Genomic DNA, 21766 nt, shown 5'->3' on the forward strand with positions numbered 1-21766 from the left:
ATATATATGGCGGTCTGATATGTTAATGGCGCGAACATTATGGCCGTCGCCGGTAGTTAGCTATTATTTCAAAACCATTGGGAATAAATTAAGCAGCAATTTTGGCAGGGTTGCCAAGTGTTATTAAATATTCCGTTAATAGCTTTTCAATGAAGTGCTAGTGAATTGCTTTTGGGGTCTCTCTCTCTATTGATGATTCGCTAACCTCTAAATATCAACAAGCCGTAGTAAGCAAGCACTCAAGGTGTCGTTTTCGGGGCCTAAAACCCTAAAAAAAGATGCAGCTAGTATGTGATATGTACATTGGAATATTGATTACAAAACGATAAACTATATTTGTACATAAGGATGGGTAAATTTTTTTGACTATGTGGGCATGGCAGCAAATTTTCCGAAGAAGTAATGGGTCTACAAGCAATTATGAAAATAGGTTTTTTCTTTAGTAAAGTTTTATTTTGTTGTAGTGTCGGTGAAATTTTTTTTGCGAGTGGTTTTACCCCTATTTCAAACATCTTTGATAGTATGTATGTTCACTTACTGAAATATGAAAGTTTAAGCGTTTCTGAAATTTACCGTTATATAGTATATATAAAAGTGGGCTTCATTTTAGGCAGATTTAAAAAATTTTCAAGGTTTTTTTTTTTTTTTTTGTGTTAAGTACAATAATTATACAGATTTTGGTTCAATATGTGGTTCTAGATGGGCGGTGCCATGCCCATTTTTCAATAATTTCTTAGTAGTTACTGACTTATGGTATATTTCGCATTTCTCTATATAAGCATTTTATGAGCAATAGGTGTGGTTATTGTCCAATTTTGCCCATTTTCAATAAATACAATCCGCCCTTAGCTAAAAAAAGAAGTACAAGTACCAAGTTTCGTTAAATTATCTCAATTTGTACTCGAGTTATCGTGTGCATAGACGGACACGGACGGACAGACAGTCGCGGTTTAATCGTATTCACTTTTTTAACTTATTCAGTATTTCGCCAACAGACATCGCCTAGTCCAGTGGGAGTAAAAATGCTCCAACAAGACCCCCCGTAGCGACGCATTTTTCAAGCAGTTCGTTAACGGTCATCACCTTGCGGAGTACCTGTATTCACCCTTCGCTGAATGAAGGCACAGTCCCACTCTGCAGCGAAATTAAAGCTTCATAATGAATTTAATAATTATCTGAAAGTATCTCGATGACAAGGAAAGCATCAACTGCAAAGCCTTTGTGAAAAAAGCTTCCTCAAACAATTTCATGTTTCCGATCTACGCTTACCATAAGCATGCTGAGCTTTTGATAGAGAGTTTATTCAGCCCCTTCAGCGTATAAGTGAAAATGAGGAGGGATTGATCAGCCTAAATTCTTTGGATGGTATGAGAGCCCTAGAAACAAAGCCGTGGTCCTGACAGCCAATGAAAATTGACCACAGGGAAACTCCTTTACACGGAAACGAGTCCTTTTACCGTTCGTTATTTGAAAAAAAGAAACTTTTTTCAGCTCTTATCTTAAAGTTTTTATGAGTTAAAGGAAAAAAGCAATTTAAAATAATCTTCTTTTATGTTAGTAAATTTGTTTATGCTCGCAATTCAGAAAGTTTTTTATGTAGATACATAGATACACGATTATTAAGTATTAGCTTAAATGTTTAATTTCTGTATTACAAACATACATTTGCTTTCTTAATTTCAGACCTTAATCGTCTCGATAAATCGCCACTCCTCGCCAACGGCTACAATCCCCCGCCCATCAATCACATGGCTTTCATGCAAATGAATCATCATCCCGGCACGGCGTTAATGTCACCCGGTATGCCGCCGCATGGCCTACACGCACGACCTGATAGTCAAATGTTGAAAGCTGCCGCTCAAGGTGGTATGTCCGCGGCGAATATGGATGCCTTGGCGCGCTCCGGCATTTGGGAGAATTGTCGCGCCGCCTATGAGGATATTGTGAAACATTTGGAACGGTAAGAATATTTGCCATATTATTTTTCTCTGCTTAAACCATAAAGCATCCATACAATAGGTTAATAAGTTAGCATAAAATAAGGGCTAGTGCACAAAGAGAGCTTAATGGTGAGTTGAGAGACGAATTAATCAACGAACTGAGAGGCACAGATAGAGCATGCACGCAGGTTCGCACACCAAAAGTGTTTTAAGCGAGGTTCGGACCTGAATGTGCTATATTTACACTCTCAGCGTCTATCAGCGCGCTTATAAGTTAACCACTCAGCTCTGTGTGCACTTAGCGTAAAAGTTTGACTTCTTTGATCTTATTTTCTGTCTTCTCTGTTCACCTTCTTCTTCCAGGCTTCGTGAAGAACGCACCGATGAGCGCCAACAAATGAACAGCGGTGGCGGTATCAATGAGCCAAAGATCCGCGATTTAAGCTCACGAAATTGTAAGTTCCTGCGTCCTGTACAGCAACTATTACCGCTACTTTTAAAATACTTCAATGCCTCTTATATTTCCTTCTACTATTCTATTATTTATAGCTGGTTCGCCGAACCGTCACAGCCCCGTGCTGAATCTCTCCAAGTCCGGCGGCAATACGGACCAAGGCAGCAATTGTGATGATCGCAGTGAACGCAGCGAAATGCATTCGCCGGTACATTCGGTGCGCGAGGGTAGCGTCGGTGGCGGCAGTCAGGGTGTGATTGGCGTGGAGGACGACGATGACGAAAATCTGAGTGATGATAATGCGTCAGAAGTCGATGAACGTTGCAACAAAGATGACGAAGGTGAGTGCACTTTGTTTTACATCAATAAAACTGTAGAAGCGCGAAAGGGCGGGACGTCATGTGGGCGGTGAAAGACAAGCATGCATACCAACAATAGCAGCACACAAAAGCTGTTTGCCACACTGACTAATGTTTTTTTAACGCATTCCATTTTCTTCTTCTTCTTCTTCATTTTCTCCTTTCTCCTTTTCTTCTTTATTTGCTCGCCCTTGTTTGCGCAGACTTGAGTGATACTGAGCGTGATAATATAACATCGTCGACGGCGGCGTCGTCACAACGTCATCCACTGCACCATCACCACCCACATCACCCCCACCCACACCACCACCACCACCACCACCAGCTGCACCATGGCGCCAGCAATGCTGTAGGTGTCGGTGAACGCGGCGTGCCAGGCGGGCCGGGCGGTGGCGGTGTCGGTGTAGGTGTCGGTGTTGGTGGCCTTGGCGTGGCTGCTGCAGCTGCTGCCGCCGCCGCTGTTGGTCTCAACGAACGCGACGTTGTCAACTCACACGCGGCACTACAACAATCTCCCGTCTCCACACACAATGCCGCTGCTGTGGCAGCGCTGCAACATCATCACCAGCGTGCTCTGAACTATTCACAATTGGCAGCGGCGGCTGCTGTTGCCGGTGGTGCTGCTGGCGGTGGGCCAGGTGCGAATTCTGCCCTCGCGAATGGGCCTGGCTCGGGTGGCGCGCTTGCGGGCACGGAAGCTTTGTTGGCGGCCAATGACGCCACTGCAGCTGCTGCGTTGGCCGGTGGCCTCGCGCTTGGCCCACTCGCTATGGATCCGCACGGTGCACCCTCATCTACAGAGACGCTGCTGCGCAACATACAAAGCCTGCTGAAGGTGGCTGCGGACAATGCGCGTCAACAGGAGCGACAAATCAGCTACGAAAAAGGTGAGAAATATTTGAATGGCTTTTGGAAAAATAGAAGAAAAGGCACAAAAGACATCAAGACAAGTTTTGCTTTGTCGTGCATTGTTGCTGTTGGCAGCAGACGGCCGCTATTAGCCTGTTGAGGCAAGGCGCTTTTAAACCTTTTTATATTTTTTACTTTTTTTTGGCAGCCTTCATTTAGCTTTTGCGCTGCCGCTTTGATCTTTTCGCTTTGTCAATAAATCTTTAATCAACTTTCTCCGTCTTTTTTTTCTTCTTTCTTTTTCCACTTGTTATCTGTAGCCGAGCTTAAAATGGACGTTTTGCGCGAACGCGAAGTCAAAGATTCATTAGATCGACAATTAGCCGATGAACGGAAACTTAGAGGTGAGTTACAACAACAAAAATTATATTAAAACAAAGGCACTGTAAAATTAAAAAAAAAGAAATTGTTTCCATTGCAACTGCAGTCGCTTGCAGCTAAAGCGTTTAAAGATATTTTAAAGATACAAAGTAGTAGATACAAAGCAAGTAACTATATGTGTATTAGGGTGCGTCACCCACCATAAAAAAAAATCGCCACTAGTTTCCATCGGAATAATACAATTTATTATATTTTACGACTTCCGTCACTATAATAAGAATTAGGTGAGCTGAACCGATTTGAAAATATCTTCATTATTTTGATTCCGTTGATAAAATTTTCAAACATTTTTATGTAGGCCTTTTAAGCTTAAACTCTTCTATTACCTGAGTTGATTTTTTGAAAAAAATATATATATATTTTTTAAAAATTTATTTCATAAATTTAAAATGAGAAATTTTCCAAAATTGATAGGTGTAACCGGGCATTAATATTTTGATATTTTTTAAAATTGATGCAGCTCACGTAAATTTTAATATATTTTTTAACGTAATAAATTATTTAATTCCGACAGAGAAACCGCGACATTTTTGTAGTGAGGCACCCTAATGTTTATACATATATCTACAGTAGATATGTACATATGTTTATATATAGCTCTGCGCTGTTAAGTAATGTCAGATCGGTTACGCTGACAACATTTTGTGCGGCGGTTAATTTCCATTTTATGCTGATTTGAGGTTAAATGAAGTCAGTTGTAGATTGTGGGCTGGAGTTTAGCTAACACAATGAAAACAGCACTTCCGCATCACAAATAATTACAATAACATGGCGAAGTTAAGCGAGTCAATCGGCCATATTATTGTTGTCGACGTCGACGTCGATGTTATGTTTTCTTCAAACTCTCCCAAGTCCAAAGACAGCTACGATGACCACAGCAAAGGAAAGGTGCTCCTCGCAAAACTACGATGGCCAGCGAAACCAAAGTTAGACTGATGAAAGCTATTTTTTAGCGAAAAAATTACATTCGACAACCATAATAGGGCCGAATATTTACAGTTTTTGATAGCAATCCCGGCAATAGTGTACAGAGTCACAGAGTTGGAAGTTGACATTGGAGCTCAGTTTTCAGTTGGATATACGGAGTAAGGCAGCCGCTGTGTGTGTAGTGGTTAGTAGTGCGCGCTACCATTCCGCAGGGCTTGGGGTCAAGTCCGTTTCAAAAAATAAAGAACAAGAATTTTTTTCTAAGAGCGCTGACTCTATGCCGTCCATTGAACTGTTTTCATGCTCCTTTTAATATGTTTTAAAACTCCATGATTTACGAATAAACCTGAGCAGATTAGTGGGTGTCAAAGAGCGCAGGTGTTCGCCTCTCAACAAATCGCGGCCAAATGTCTCATACCTAATTCTTGCAAAGGCGGATAAGAAGCACAATGGGCAAATGAAGATGTCATGTACGGCTATCACAGTCAGGTATTTGCGCCATGTGAAGTGACCAGGCAGCAGTCCAAAAAGTTATCTGCAGTCCCGTCTGCTCAGTGAGAGCAAAAAACTAGATAGGTGCAGATTGGCTATCACTACAGACACGTAAACTCCTTCCTCTCCACCTATTTTGCACCACGTAGTCCATGGCCTTGAGGAAGCCTGGAAGACCGAAGCATACTCCTCAAGAGAAAAGTGTAGCTTATCCCCATAAGCTTCGATAAAGACGTCAGATCCTGACCCAGTGTCAGTTTTGGAGCCATCAGAGGAGACTCGATAATGTGTGAGTCCCGGCTCTGGTATTAACCAGCATTCAGCCTTAGGGAACTCGACATGGTAGAATATTTTTAACAACGGTAATGGTGGAGTACTATCCTATAGATAGCATTGAAACGACATAAGTCGCTTCACTCAGTGTTATACCTACATCTGTTTCTTTTTGAACTGCAGATGGCCTTTAAGGCTTCCTCACGTATGAAGACACAAAGTTATGTTAAGTGAAGAAGTGCATCAAGAGCAGCGCCAGGTGTTGTAGAGAAAGCTCCCGTAGAGCACGCGGCAATAGTACTTTGAAGTTTAGCAAGCAGACTTCTCACGCTATTGATTGAGATTGATTATGGGTCTGATCATAGAGGTATATATCCAGAGGGTTCCCTTTGGTGACTGAGCCCATGTTTTGCCAAAGACGTGTTTACATTGTCAATATTGCTGCCAATGCTTCGGAGGTCCACGATAATTTTTTTATCCAGAATTACTCCTAGATACCTCATTTCGGGTGAGGTTTGCATTGTGACTCCTTTAAGTTTAAGGGGAATGATACCATCCAACCTTCTCTTTCTAGTGAAGAGCACAATACTAGCTTTGGTTGGGTTAGCGGTGAGCCCATTTTTATCACACTAAGTGTCAATCGTATTCAGTACTGTCTGCGCTTTCCTGCAAACTCCCGGCAGAGATGGGTCCCTGACTAGGCCCAGGGACATCGTGTCGTTGGTTGCCCCAAAAACGAAACAGCATGGAGTTTCCGAATACTGCGCCTACGAAATGGCTACCAGTAGCTTTTTCTCTACCTGCATTCGCTCAAGGGATGACGGAGGAAGGCGTGTTGCCCGGAGGAACTTTTTCACGGATGAATAAAAACTTGGAGGCAGGACTGATGGAGTTATCATCTTCCGGGAGCTCCACGTCAGCACTAGGTTCAGGCTTTTGGACTGCTGCAGGCGGAAATAAATATCTGTCATAAAGGAAGAGTGTGACTTCAGTTAGGGTGGTAAGCATATGCTCTGATTTCCAGGCGGCTCTCAAAACCCTCCACGCTATGTATGGTGGTACACTCAAAGCGTCAAGTAATGTCTGACCTCCCTCTGCCAGCGTCGGAGTATTTTCTAGTAGCGCTTATTTGGGTTCCGGACAACCCCTGCAACGTTGCCGCCGGATAGGAAGTAGCTGCGGACACCTCTGTCCTTCTTTGGATTACTCTCGGGTGATTGATTCTTTTCTAAGCAACTGCCAAGGTAATAGCGAGGTGGAATCACCCCAGCATATTCTATTAGACTGCCCAGTCTTTGCGAGGTTAAAGTGGAAACATTTTGATTCACACTTCCTGGCTAACACTGAGGAGCTCTCGTGCATTAACCTAAGTAATGAGTAAGTAATGCTCTCCGTTCAGATTTTCGTGGTATTACAAAAACGATCTGTTCTCCTTTTCCCAGAGCGTCCCTTATCTGTGACAATCACTGTAACCGTACCTGCTGTCCGTTTCAAATTAAATATATTCTACATGTCCACCCATCGGTTTGTGTTCGTTTCCCAATTTCACACAACATGTGCAGGTACTGGAGTAGGGCTGATCTGCCTTAGACAAGGCCACTTATCGATTGATCCTCGGCTGTACAATCAATGTCTACCTTCATATGTCTCCTTTTTGAATATATACTTAAAGCAGTTTCTTAGTTATGGCTCTGTAAGTGATTGTCACAATTAGTTAATGCATTTTGTAGCATTCAGTTGCCAACAATTAACTGGTATAAAATTACTAACTGCGTACGTATGTCAATTCAATTCCACATACTATGTAAGTATGTCGGCAGCCACCAACATAACGTATGACAAATATCCATAAGTACTTGCATAAATGTATAAGAACATACGAGTATATATGTATGTATGTAAATATTGTTGACGCATCAATTGATTAATATTGAATTCCTTCCATGGTCACTGCAAGGAGACAAATCAGCGCCAATCAAGCGAATACTAATGTGAATTGACTTAAATATCGATGACACCTGATATGATTAAGTAGTAGATGAACAAACAAAAGGAGCACAATAAAATAACAACAACGAAAAAGTAACATTAAAAAACATTGAAAAACAGTGGACATGGCGTCACGGCAAGTCAGCTGCACAAACAGAAAAAGTAACAAATCCCGAGTGAATGCCAGAGATGCAGACGGCCGCGAAAAAAGCAGTAATACTAAAATGTCTGCACTCGTTGAATATTTGTTTTCAATTTTGTGATTTCTTTTTATTGCTTTTCAAAAGAAATCACAATTCGAATGAATTTAATATCATTTCATTAGTCAATTACAGTTGAATGGATTTTTACGATTCGCGCGCATAGGATTTCATTTCAGCGATGGAGGATGGAGGCCTTTGTGGGAGAGAGGAAAGTGCATTTTTAAGATTGTTTGGAATTATTCTTAATTTTTATGGGCACACTGTCACAAATACTTTTGCTTTTCAACAATTCCCGCTTTCAATTGAATTTATGAATGTATGTATGTATGTATGTATTTTAAGCAGCTCGCCCCTAACTCTATCGGCTATCTCTATCGAGCCCTCTTTAGCGTCATTCTTATCATTAAATCAGCCACAAATGGCAAACAAAAAAAGCCGGCAACGAAATCCCGTACACAACTCGGGAATGTTTGTGCATTTGCAACATATGTTGTGGTTATCGCGCTCGTATGCTGGCTCCATTATGTTGGCAGCGAGTTCAAATTGGGTCCAAACAATTCGCTGCTGACAAGTAAACATACAAATTGCATGCAAGCGAACATCTAATTGCAACTAATAATAACAACTTCAACAATGCAACTTCAACAAGCAACAAGCTGATTTTTTTACATTTAATTTCTTGCCATTGCATGCAACGCGCCCATTCATTCTTTTAATCGCAAATTTGCTCATTCTTAGCGAGAGTTACAATGGCAATTGCAATGTACAAGATGTAACAAACGAAAAGAGAAGAAAAAAAAAAACGAAAGTTAGAAATTGTGGAAGCGCTGTAGCGAGCTGGCTGAAGGCAGGAAGAGAGGGTTTGAGTAATAAAAATTTCATACATATGCATACATACATAAACACATGAACAGATTTCACACTGTTGAAGTATTTATTTTCAGTTGAAATTTGTGTACCCACTGCTCTAACGAAATGGTTTTATGTTCGGACACTTCACAACAGTAGACAGTCGTTCTAGTACTAATAAATAGCTATGACGCGTGGGCAATCGCATGAAATGTTCTCTGGGCTTAGCTCGCCAGCCCATACTACCGTCTCTGCAGAAAGCCCCATTTTACCAAGATAATCTTACTAAGATGCTATCTCAGTTTGCAATGTCCTGTCAGATAGTCTATGAGAGAAACCAGACCCTCCTAACTAAGATTCAGAATCTTTGATTGCAAACTAAGAATCCTTATACTTACCACGGAAAGACATTCAAAGACATCAAAACCCTAATGTCCGGAAACCCACTAAAGGGTGTCCCGGCTGTGTGTCCTTAGTTAGTTCAATACAGTTTCGCAGTTATCCAAAGGCCTTGATGTAGTTTTGAACATTTTCATAAAACACGCAGGCGCATAGTTCAGCTGTAAAGATCTCGACCTGAAATATTACTTTGGAGCCAGATACAATGCCATCCTCGATGTTGGGTCCATCGTAATGAATGAGAGTCCTTGTTAATAATTTCGGTAGCATTTAGAAACTTGATGACGGGAACGTCAAGGAATGGTCTTAAAACTACCAAGTGCTCATGAAGGGCTGCACTCCTAATGCTCGCTAAGTTGCTGAGTCGCAAAGCGCTTTGGAAAGTCTCCTTTTCAAGTAGTATGAGTAGAGGTGATACACCTGATGATTATTCGCAGTGCTTTTGTTCGTTTCGATCGGTATAACTTTTCCAGAATCGCGATGGCATGGTTTTGTCACTGTATCCCTAAGTTTTATTATTGGTGGTAAGAACTATTTTATGAGAGTTCTAACTTAGCCTTTAGTCCAGGCTTGTGCCTACATATATCGCATCTTGCGATAACTCAATCGGCATCCCTTTGCATTAGGATTATCCTTTTTCAAATGCCAAGGAATACGCAAAAGACCATCTGCTCTCACTACAATGCGTTTTCAATTATCTCAGTAGTAGGTATCCCTGATGTAAAAATCAAGTAGTTTTTCTAAAGTTTTGATTAAAAAGGAACAACCTCTTTCTTCTTCCATGACAGTCGTACGTGGGCAAGTAAGTAAGTAGTGGACTTATGTGCAGTATTTTAATTAGTCGTCCAGCCATGCATCATCTGACATGTCATCTGGACCAGGTATGTAATAAATGTTGAGATGGCCCACTGGATTACTGATGAAACTTCCAACTAACGTTCATGACCTCCCATTGGCGCACAAAGCGCGTGCTGTGATTGTTTCAGAACGCAAGAGAGTTCAGTCCAGGAAGTTGGTGTCCAATAAAAGTCTAGTTGCTTCGTCCAGAGAGTCAGTCCTCATCCGGCTTTTTAAGAGTGCAAAAGCCTTTCCGATGGTTCAGTTTGGGGCCCGCTGTAGGGAAGAAATTTTTCTAGAGTACTCGCGTTGCTTAGCCCTTTTAGATATCCTGAAAACACAGCAGCCAGGCCCACTTCATTGGCAGTTCAGTCTTGCCTTCTCCTATGGAAGAGTTTCCTTGAGTTTTGGCTTAGCGCACTGAAATCATTGTCCCATTACGGAAACTCAATCTGAAATGGAGATTTGTTGACCTTCATTGGGTCATACTCTTCGAAGTCTGATCTAAAGACATATTGAGGTTGCGTTGATTCAAACTATAGAGGGCGGGCATTAGTGATTGTTGTTGTGGACGTGTTCATTTCCTGTTCTATATGCAGATCGAAGAGATCCTAGTTAGTGCCTTGGGATTCCATTAATTTCCATGTAGGCTTTCATGTCAAAGTTTATATGACAGTGATCTGACACTGATATCTTATTTCGGAAATGACTTTAACATTTGCAAAAAGGGTGCATTTTTCTTTTTAAGAATGTATCAATTACTTTTAATAATAAATTGATGAATTGCTTCTCTCCTAAATGGAAAATAACCCTTGTAAAATCACTGTGCGACAATGACAGAAATGTTTGTTGGAAGGAATTGCGACAATCAATCCTTAAACAATTTTGTCATAAATTCGTTCATTGGGTATAAAAAATATTACCTGCAACTAAAGTTGACTTTTAGCTTGCTTAATAAATATTTTCTTACTAGATTTTTGCTAACTACCTCAATTATGATAATTTGCCATATTTTTTATATATATTTTTTTTAGTTAGTATCTAAAGAATTTAATTTTTTTTCTGCTATGAAAACTACTCCTGCCCTTGACTCTTGCAAACTGCACTTAAGTACACAAAGTACCTCATTCATTCTTATGTAGATACGATAATTTATATTATTTCTGAGTGGGTTGTCATCACTCGCCTGCTGTCTTCGACAAACTTCGCATTCGCATTTAGTTAGGTGTGTCAATGCGAATTAATTTGTTGTCTGCTTGGTGAAACGGAAATGGAGACATCGAAGGGTTTTGCTTGCTGTTTTTTTTTTTCATTTTGTTGATGTGCATACTGCCTACATACGTTTTTAATCTGTCGTGGGAGATGATCCGTGGCTTTGCAAAGTTGACAATATTATTGAAGTAGAATTAAAGAGAAAGACACAACTAAGGGAGTTATTAATGACCAAAAACTCACTACCAGTTCTTAAGGGGCAATTTGTTTTAACAAGCAAAAATGTTCTTACATTACTTGTAAATTAAAAATTCATGTCTAGTTTTTAATGACCAAAAATTTTGCCAATTTTTTGAATGAACAAAAATTCAAGCCCACGATTTTTAACAAACAAAAAATTATGTCCAGTTTTAAATGACCAAAAATCGATGTAGAGTTTTATAGCAAACAAAAATGTATGCCCAACTCTTTTATGGACCCAAAATTTTTATCCACTTTCCACTTTTTACTAACCAAACTTTTATGTTCAGTTTTTGAACGACCGAACATTCAAAACCCCTGTTTGAGTGACCAAAAATTTACAAATTTTTTACAAACAAGAAATTTATCTTCGGTTGTTTAGTAAAGAAAAATTCATGTCCAGTTTTTAATGGCAAAAATTTATGTCCAGTTTTACTGACAAAAAATGTATGTCCAGTTTTGGAAAGAACAAAAATTTAGGTTTTGTTTTTTAAGAAACACACGAGGGTTAAAAAATTCATATCAAGTCCACCATTTTTAACAAACAAAAAATTATGTCAAGTTTTGAATGACCAAAATCTATGTCAAAGATATGTATCAAACAAAAATACATGCCCAATTTTTCAAGGGCCAAATTCTGAACCACTTTTTACCGACCAAAATTGTATGTTCTGTTTGAGTTACCAAAATCTATGTCCAATTTTTTACATACGAAAAATTTTGCTTCGGTTCTTTAACAAAGAAAAATTTGAGTACAGTTTTTAATGGTCAAAAATTTATGTCCAGTTTAGGAATGGCCAAAAATTTAGGGCTCGCTTTTAAACAAATACAAAGTCTAAAACTTTATGTCAATTTTTTAGGGGCCAAAAATTCATGACCATTCCTTAACGATCAAATATGTATATCCAGTTTTTAATTGGCAAGAAATTATGTCTAGTTTTTAATGGTAAAAAATGTATGGCTAACTTTTTACCAAAGATGTATGTTTGCCTCAGAAATTTTTAAAGACGCCAAAGGTTTTTAAGCCGGCACCGGAAACTGGAGAGACTTTGAGTAAATTTTTAAGATTTTTTAAATATTCTTTTAAGATAGCATACAAAATCATATGCAAACGCTAAAAACATTCCCACCGACCTGTGTAAAACCTTCTGATGACCCAACGTCCACACATCGCCCTCTCAATCGCCGATCACACTAATCCCCTATGACTTCCAATGACTGACATGATTCGTCTGTAAATTGCATTAGAACGAAATGACGACAACATTCGATTGAACGTAATTGAATTACGTAAGTGAGGCCCACACGCAAAACGGATTCGCAGTTGATTGCGTCGCGCAAAACGGCGAACGTCAAAGAGCCGGCGAGCATGCGAACGAGCGATCAGTCGATCGAATGAATGATCAAATGAACGGACAGACAGACGAACGCACTATCGGTCGGCAGCAATCAATGGCAAATCAGCAGCAATAACAAATAATCTGAATAAATAGTATAACAACAACAACAACAACAGCAACAGTTGTTGTGTTCAACAGTCACCCGTCATATGCCGCCCGCACACGCATTACATAAAAGGGGATGCTGATTGAATGGACGGACGATGATCGGCCGCTCGGTCGGTCAGTTGATTGAATGGATGAATCGCTGGTTCGTTGGCTGGTTGGTTGCAGGCGCGCTGCAGTTGCATATTGAATTACAAATTCCGGTTTTTTTCTTTCTACTCAAATATTTTTTTGTTTGTTTTCGGGCAAACAAGATTTTTCATTGTTTTTCTGTGCTTTGGTTTTTCATTGCAGTTTTGTACCAGAAGCGCTACCGTCGCGAGCGTAAAATGCGCATACGCTACCAACAGCAGCTGGACGGCAGCAAACGAAAATCGACACACCCATCGAGTGCGGGTGGCAATAGTGGCGGCAATGGCAGCAGCAGCAGCGGCGGCGGGGGTGGCGGTGTCGGCTGTAGCGCTGCTGGGCCGAATGGCAACGAGGAGGGCCGCAGCAGTGTCGGCGGTGAATGCAAAAATAGCAGCGGCGAAGCGGCGACGCGGAAAAACGAACAAGGTTGGTAGAAAATATTCCTATCAAATGTATCTACATAAGTAATTTTGCACTGGCGCATAATTTCGATAAATCAGAAACTTATTTACTTTAATGATAATGATGACTTAGGGCCGTTTACTCAAAAATTTTTTCAAATTTATGCGGCCTTTAAATAAATTTTTTGAGAATACAATTTATGTTTAAAGGGCAGACAAGTTTTGAGAAAACGATCCAAAAACCATCAAAAAAATTATTTAAAAAAACCTCTTAATTTCCACTTGAAACTACGATTAACCACCCCTCCTTTAACAAACAGCCTCTCCCTGTGCTCTCAATCTCGCCCCTTAGATAACGATTGCAAATCGAGCGAAAAATCTGAGAAATCGTTGAATTCAAATGATGGCTGCTCGCTAACACAACAATCACAAAATGCCCAAACGCATCAAGCACAACAATTGCAGCAACAACAACAACAACAGCACCAGTCACAAACTCAATCATTGACCCATCATCATCAGCCACAACAACAACAACATCATCATACCCATCACTTGCGACAACGTTCCGAAAGTCCTACTTTCAAACGTGAACCCCAGTCGGATCGTGATAGTCCCGCTGGTCGTCACAGCGCCGATCGTTTGGAACGTTGCGATCGTGAACACTCCGAACGTGAATCGCGTGAGCATTGCGAACGCTCAGAACGTGATAGCAGCGGTGGTGGTGGTGGCGGCGGCGGCGGCGGCGATGTGTCTGCCATGGAGCGTTCGTTGAGCTTGCCACCCACTTCACAAGCGGAAGGTAATTTGGCGGCAGCGGCAGCAGCAGCAGCTGCAGCGGCTGCGGCTAGTGGTGGAAAGGCACCATGGAATTATCCGGGCATCGATTTGATGGCCACTGGCGCGTTCTGGCAGAACTATTCTGGTGAGTATTTAAAGTCTTATTGATACAAAACTACAGTAGCCACCAGTGTGACCAGGTTACGCTCTTTGAGACTGGATTTAGCGTTTAATACTACGACATAGTCCCAGGATTTTAAGACTAGCTAATATTTCAGGAACTTCAGAAACCATTTCTTTGAGGATACTAGTTCTTAGCTTCTTATTTAGGATTTCATGCATAATTTCTCATATGCCAATTCAGAAATGTTTTTGTTTTTCTCACCCTGAACTGAACTCTTCTTTGCATACCCCGAAGTAGTGCCGCCGTTATATATAGAAATTATTTTGTGTATTGATAAGGATTTAATTTTTTTTTTAAAGAAAATTGTTTTCGCTGAAGTGATTGAGTTCGTGAAGAGGTTTTTAGATATCAATAAACTGACTTCGTTTTAACTTAATTTTTCAGAGAATATCGAACTTAACTCGGATAACTTAATTTTTCGAATCTTGTTGGAAATTGAAGGACAAATATAGACTATGTTGTTGTTGTTGTTGTGGTAGGATAGAAAACCTTGCTCAAATCAGTGAATCTACTAAGTGTTTTTGTCATGCTCATCTAACCTGGTCCCGGAGCATGGAAATTTCGAGAGGGATTGGACCTTAGAAAAAGAGGTGTTAGAAAAAATTATTCGAGTGAAGAGGCGGTTAATATCTTGCGGGAAATCTCCACAAATTTGACATAGTCAAGGTATGTCGGGGTTAGTTCTGGATAGGAGGACAACCTGCAACATATCCAGCAAGAGTCGTAGCAAATTATCGTGGATCTCACGAGGAGCTCGAGGTCTTTGTCTACCCCTTTATCTACGAGGAAAACCTAGCACTACATACCGCGGGTAGTTCCCTATAGATTTACAACAGTAATAACAATTATTTAAAACAAAAAAAATTACCAAAAATATAGTCTACAGAGGCAGTTCCTAGTGCAACATTCCAAAAGTAATTGCTTACTCGGAATAATGTCACGCTTATGTTAACTCAGAGCATTTTGGTCCTCGCTGTGAAAGTGGTGCTTAGATGATATCAGGGGACATGCCGTGGTAGCACTTAATACGTCGGTGTTACAGTTTTGAAGCTTTATCCACTGTGTGCTACTAGATCTTGGCGACCACACAGGTGTAGTGTAATAGTTTAAAACCCGCTGGCGATTTGTCTTGTACGTTTCCTACCGGCTGGCGATATCAGCACTTGTTTGTGGCTCTATACGTTATAGACAAAGTTGTCAAGTGTTACCCGTAAAGTTTTTGGGTTAATTATGGTCAGTTTTGTAGTTTTATCGATTCGTATGCCTAACTGTAGCTTGATGTTTTTCGTCCAAATTGCAAAAAAGACTTGTCGTTGATTATGCAGAAGAAATAATTAGGAATTGCAGTGGAAGAGCTGAAAAGGTCTGCGGTAGTCTTAACTGCCTTGCTGCTGTGGATACCCGGCAACAGTACCCCTGAAGCAACATAGCAGCCATAATTTCAGCTAGTTCTGAGTCATTCCTGCTCGTCTCCACTTCCCAAAAAGCACAAAGAGATGACTCACCCGTGTATGCCTCATTTCATTATTCATATCTCTAGGCCAGTGATGATCAGAAAGTACATGGAATACATATATAACTGCCTGATAGTCGATATTGATATTGATTGTGACTAAAAATTTAATTTCCCTGTCAGAAATTACTGTGAATTCGGTAAAAGATTCCAATCTTTAGATGGGTTTCTAAAATGGGCATTTAAACTGGAGTTTTTAGGAAGGACTGCCAGAGTGCTGGGTTTCAGGTATATAGGCATATCGTCCCGTTTTTCGGGGTGTTCCGCTTACACTTTGACTATTTCTGGGTAAACGGAAAAAAACGGAGGTTTACGCGGCTTTTTATTCCAAGCATACGCTTTCTAACGCGGTTATTAGCATGTCCCGGCACTAGTGCCTTATCGGTCCTTTGTTCAGACATCACTTAACGATTCCTTTGCAATCTTTAAGGATGAGAAAGAGATAGACGAATGAGCTTCCAATTTAAGAGACCAAGATAGCTGGTTTTGGGGACAAGTAAAGTTGCGCCTGGTGAATTCCTCGTTCCCATAGCCTTCACATTAAAGCTTTGAGACCACTAAGTGAAATTTTAAAGAACATCCTGTCTACCCTAGCCAATACTCGATATGTCTCATTGTTTAGACCATACATACGCTTTCGTTTTTCAAAATCTATTAAACCTTAACATACCAAGCGTTGTATTTGAAAGACCCCAGATAGAGGTTTTGAGTGATTCTGCCGTAACTACAACAAATAATTAGGTCTTAACTTTTGTATGGTGCTTAATGAAACTAGGAGGCTAAGCTTTTACTTAAGACAGGTTAGAGTACCCCCGTTTATAAACATTTTTAATTATTAATCTCTAAATATTACTCATTTAAAAATGAAACGAAATAATTTACTTACTAATAGAAAAAATTTCGTATGCTCTTCATTTCTTCTTATAGAGTCCTTGGCTCAAGAAATCGAATTGGAACGCAAAACGCGCGCCGCCAATGCCGAGCGTGACGTGAAGAGTCCACTCACCGATCGCCCACCAGCATACTACAAGAATTCCGTACTTTTCGGCAGCGCCAATTAAAAGACCACAGAGCAAAGTGAGTATTGCGAGAGCTATGTAAATGGGAAATGCGATGATGTGCCGACGGCAAAGCTTGTACTTATTTGAGTAGTAGATGAGTTAGAAATCGAAAACGTTTAAAAGTTTTAAGGAAGCAAAATGAAGAAAAGTGTAAAAGCAGACAAAGATTTACAATATCTTAGTTATGATCTCAAAGTGCAATCACAAGACGGGTGAAAATTGAAAGCGTAGTACGGAAAATAACGAAAGAAGAATATTGTATAAAGAAAAATTGAGTAAAACAATTAGCATTTGCTTTGATAGACGCGTTACGACGGCGCTCAGTATACGAAATGGAAGATGGCGTGGCAGGGCCGAAAGTGCTTACAAATACATATTTATATGCTTACAAGAACATTAATACGTGTGTGAGGGTATAGAAGAATAAGGAATTAAAAAAAAAAGCATTTACGTATAGCGAAAAGTAGCAAATAAAACTACTTACGAAACTTGTTACCAGTGAAACGCATACGAAAGTTGTGTTTGTATATAGTCAAGGCCAATTCATGTGGCGGCGTTCTTAATACATAGTTTGTATGTTGGTATATATTTATACATATTTTAATTTTGCGATAATAGAAGCTTAGCGAATTTTCATTTTTGTTACGTTAACACTAAAAAATACGGTCTAAAAAATAATAAAAAAAAATACCTAATAGTAGCTGTAGTTGTTTAAGCACATTTCAGCGTTTATTAAATAAGTATGTAGAGCGTAAATAAAATTTTGTTTAATCGCTTTTGAAAAGCGCTTAGAAAAAAAAAAAATAAAAAAAAATTAAAAAAAAAAATATTAAAAAAATGGTCATATATTAAACTTATTACTAACTGACTAGATAATTAGCTCCGTAAGCCAGTGAGAACAGCTTTTCTTTGTTTGTAAGTAAATATAATAAATAGTAGGTTAACATTTAACGATTTTAAGATTTCTGTAGAACTGCTGAGTTAGTGCTTGGTTTAAAAAAAAAAAAAAGTGTTAAAAAAATCAGCGATATTAAGCTTCCTTACAATTGTCAGCTTGTATGTATGTATGACTGCTAGTAGCATAAGCGTGTTAGATATAGTACGTACTTATACATATACATTTACATACTTACATCTACACACTCGTATAATTTGTTATACTTAGGTTAAACGATTAGTTAAACAAGTGATTGAAGCTGGAAAAATGCTTCGTCACCAAACCTTTGTAAATAAATAGCATAACATAGCATAACGTCTGCATATACGATTTTTCGCCGGGGAGCAGCTTTTGTAGGGATTACATGTGGAAACTTGAAAAAAATTTATTTATACACAAGAAAAATTTTTCAATTATAAATTCAGAATTTTTGGTAAATTTATTTGCCGAAAAGTTTATTTATTTTTCTTCATAAAAAAATTGTCGAAATTTCGTAATTTTTGTTTTTACAATACTTGTAATGAAACCCTTAAAATTTATCTAAAAGTGTTTAAAATTAAAACTGAACATACATTTTTAATCCAGAAGCAATGCTAATTAAAGTTTAGGCCTAATAATTTTTCTTAATCCTGAAAATAATTTTTTTTTTAAATTAAGTTTCTTTTGAAACCAAATTTCTAAAATTGTACTATGCAATAAATGCCATCAACCACTCTGTCATGTACTACTGCGCGCTACCACTCCGCAGGCGATGCATTGATTTATGATATCACGGATAAGTCTCCAAGGATATTAATGGCTTCAAAGGGATTAGAATAAATACCAATCGTCCGCCTGTACGAACTGAGAGCCACGTTTTGCTATTTCCCCCTTTCCTCGATGTCAGGCTACCATTACTGATTTTTGTTCATACCGCGTCTTACAGAAATGTCGCTCAGCCGCTCAGCCGCTCAGAAATGCCGTTCATTGCGTGGCCTCGGCCTAAGCTGGATGGTGGCACTGCCCTTTGCGCTTAGCTAAAGATATGGTTATTGGTGATAGGTAATAAGATCAACGGAAATAACATTATTACCTTTTCAAAAGCGAAATAAAATCCATTGACATTATTGCTCGTTCAAACAATAAATTTGCTTAGCTTCGTGGCGGGCCGCGTCCGCGCTCGCCCAGCGCACCACATCACGCTACGCTATATTTAATAAGCCATTTTGGGTTTCAAAAACCGCCACTCAAAATTTAAAAAGAAAAATGTTTACCCAATTTTTAAGACTTGTAACAGATTGCTTGTTTAGCTGGACCAATTTTGGGGAGAGGAGGCTTCAACGGATGAAGAATGCCTCGTAAAAACAAAAACCGCGTACGTATGTATATCTTCTGGAATTTAGGGAATTTCGGCAATTTGTAAACATTTTTTTTTTTGTTAACAATTTTAAGCGGAAATGTTAAAACGCACTAAAAAAGCTTGTTAATGTACATATTAATGAATCAAAATGAAAAATTATAAAAACCGTAAAGCGACAGTATTTAATGAAAAATAAAATTACATAACTTTAAATTTTTAAGTAATTCACGCAAAAAAACATATTTATTTCATTTTGAAGTAACATTTCCATTCAATATTGAATTAGACACGATAAGCGCATTGAATATTTAAGTAAAAGAAAAATTACTTAATAATTAAATTAAAGAAAAAAATCAATTTAGGTATTAAGATATTGAGTAAAAGGAAAACGATAAAAATGTTTACATTAACAACAATTAAATACAATTAGACATCATAAAATAATGCATAAATAGTAATGCAATTAAATAAACGTCACACACACACACACACACACGCGCGCGCAGTGCATACATACAAACAAACAAAACAACTTCTATAAATAAATAAATAACTACAAGCATTCAATAAATTATTATATACATAGCATACTTACATACAAACATACATACATACATAGTTATCCATTTGATTGCTTCGCATTGAAATGCAAAATGAAAACGCAAAAAAAAAACGAACACAAAAAAAAATCAACTATTATTAAACAATGCTACAGTAAAAATAAATTATTATTACTATTATTAAAATAAAAAAATATATAAAAACCGATTTTTTATTGCTTATATGGTTTACAAACGATTGGTAAGTATGAGCAGGTATCCCGTTAAGAATTCGTTTACTACTAAGGAGCCGAGACGATCTCTACTGACTTTGGGTATCGCGGTGCTGCGGAGAAATTTACCAAAGTTAAAAATTGCTAAAGCTTCCGACTTTCGTTCGGCCATGGTATCAAAAATGTGGCGCTTATGTTCAGAGTTTCTTTAGGAATACTTTTGGATTAAACAAACTTTCATTCGAATCCATTATTTGTGACATTTTTTAACCAATTTTTATGGAACGCGGTTTTCTGATTAAGTTTTCTTTTGGTAGTATTAAAAATATCCTTTGAAATTATTAAAAACGTATGGAAGGATATTCATCATTAGCAGCTCTAAAGAATCTTCGTCCACTACTTTCCGTGGAAGCCCTTGGGACGCATTGGCACTAGTCTCATTCGCGTCCTCCGTTTCCAACGCCTGAAAGGGGAGTGTGATTCAGAGAACGGAAGAGTCTTCTGGAACACCACTAGGTGCTCAGACTTTTCACCCACATTCCCCTTTTTGGTTATCGAGGGTGATAGAGTAGAAGCCGTTGCTAACCTCTCCGTTGCTCTCAGTGAGCACTGGGAGAAATTCCTCGTTAATCACCAATGTGACTTAAAGTTGTTGCTTCTTCACCTCGCCGAACTTCACTACTCTCCAGTCAAGGGTTAGTAGTGATTCATTGGAGATTTTTATGGGACCAGAATCTGGTGCGTACTTGGACCCAGGCCCTGGGGCGCCGTTTGCTATCGATCTCCTTCCTTTGCAGTGCCACTTAGTCAGCGCCGTGCCATAGTTCCCCAATAGCGAAAATGGCTTTCTTATATAGGCTGACCCATCTCTAAGCTGCGTAGAAGACCAGTTTGGTTCGGTTGTGGTATAGACCACTATTTTGCCACAGAATCTCCTTGTATAATCGGTGCAAATCTACCGGGACGAAGAAAGGGGGATATTCTTCGTCGTCAGGTTCCTCTTCGAGAGCGCTCCCCTGAGTCCGGTTACGAATTTTAGAGAGAATTTTACTTACCCTCTCTATCACTTCCTTCAAATTATCTGCCACGGAATCATTGCCGATTTCTTTTCTTGTCCCTGTAATACCGGGACGGGGGTTAGAGTGTCCATCTTCTGACTTGAGACCCGTGTAGGACTGATACTCGGTTGGCTGTTTTTCCGTGTAGGGTGTCAGTACCATTGCTACTAAAACCCCTTCAGAGCTACCCGTAGGTTGTTTGGTAGCCGCTGCCCTAGATGTTGTCAGCTGAAACAACAGGACTATCGGCCGTACAAACTCAGATTGCACGTTAGACACCTATTGCTAAAGTGGTGTCGCAAGTTACAGGACTTCTAGTTAATATTTAACGTGTAGGCTTCTTCGGAACCAAGCCCGCGGCTACGTTTAATTGTTTTATAGTTAACATCTGGTTCGTTGGTCAATTACTAAGCCGAAACCTTACGGCGGACGAATAAAAAGAGGTTAGGGAAAGTACGGGCGGCCCCAGTAGAGTCAAATGCTGTGGTAAGTTCATCGTAACTCTCAGAGCCGCACAGGTAACCGAGACTTCGTTAAAATCGAATGGCTTTGATACCGCTGGGTATGGATCCAAAGTGTCTAGTGAGAATAGGATCACCTCGGAAATGATGCGCCTTATT

General features: G+C 39.4%; 1 protein-coding gene across 12 annotated transcripts in view; it reads left to right on the plus strand.

The window, feature by feature from the left end:
• Positions 1-17507, plus strand: part of dac (dachshund family transcription factor) — a 72312-nt gene extending 54805 nt beyond the window's left edge. For 11 of the 12 annotated variants that reach the window (XM_017609440.1, XM_017609439.1, XM_017609441.1 and 8 more), the window contains 8 exons: positions 1684-1960; positions 2304-2395; positions 2490-2735; positions 2957-3640; positions 3923-4006; positions 13264-13527; positions 13855-14427; positions 16907-17507. In XM_017609440.1, coding sequence (XP_017464929.1) covers positions 1684-1960; positions 2304-2395; positions 2490-2735; positions 2957-3640; positions 3923-4006; positions 13264-13527; positions 13855-14427; positions 16907-17040 — 2354 coding nt within the window. In that variant the 3' untranslated portion in view covers positions 17041-17507. Of the gene's footprint in view, positions 1-1683; positions 1961-2303; positions 2396-2489; positions 2736-2956; positions 3641-3922; positions 4007-13263; positions 13528-13822; positions 14428-16906 lie in introns of those variants that run through there. The other variant, XM_017609450.1, reaches the window with a different exon arrangement.
• Positions 17508-21766: the final 4259 nt, after the last annotated feature.

Source organism: Rhagoletis zephyria, unplaced genomic scaffold, assembly GCF_001687245.7.
Source record: "Rhagoletis zephyria isolate East Lansing unplaced genomic scaffold, Rhagoletis_zephyria_1.1 Rzeph_scaffold_00224, whole genome shotgun sequence".
NCBI lineage: Eukaryota > Metazoa > Arthropoda > Insecta > Diptera > Tephritidae > Rhagoletis > Rhagoletis zephyria.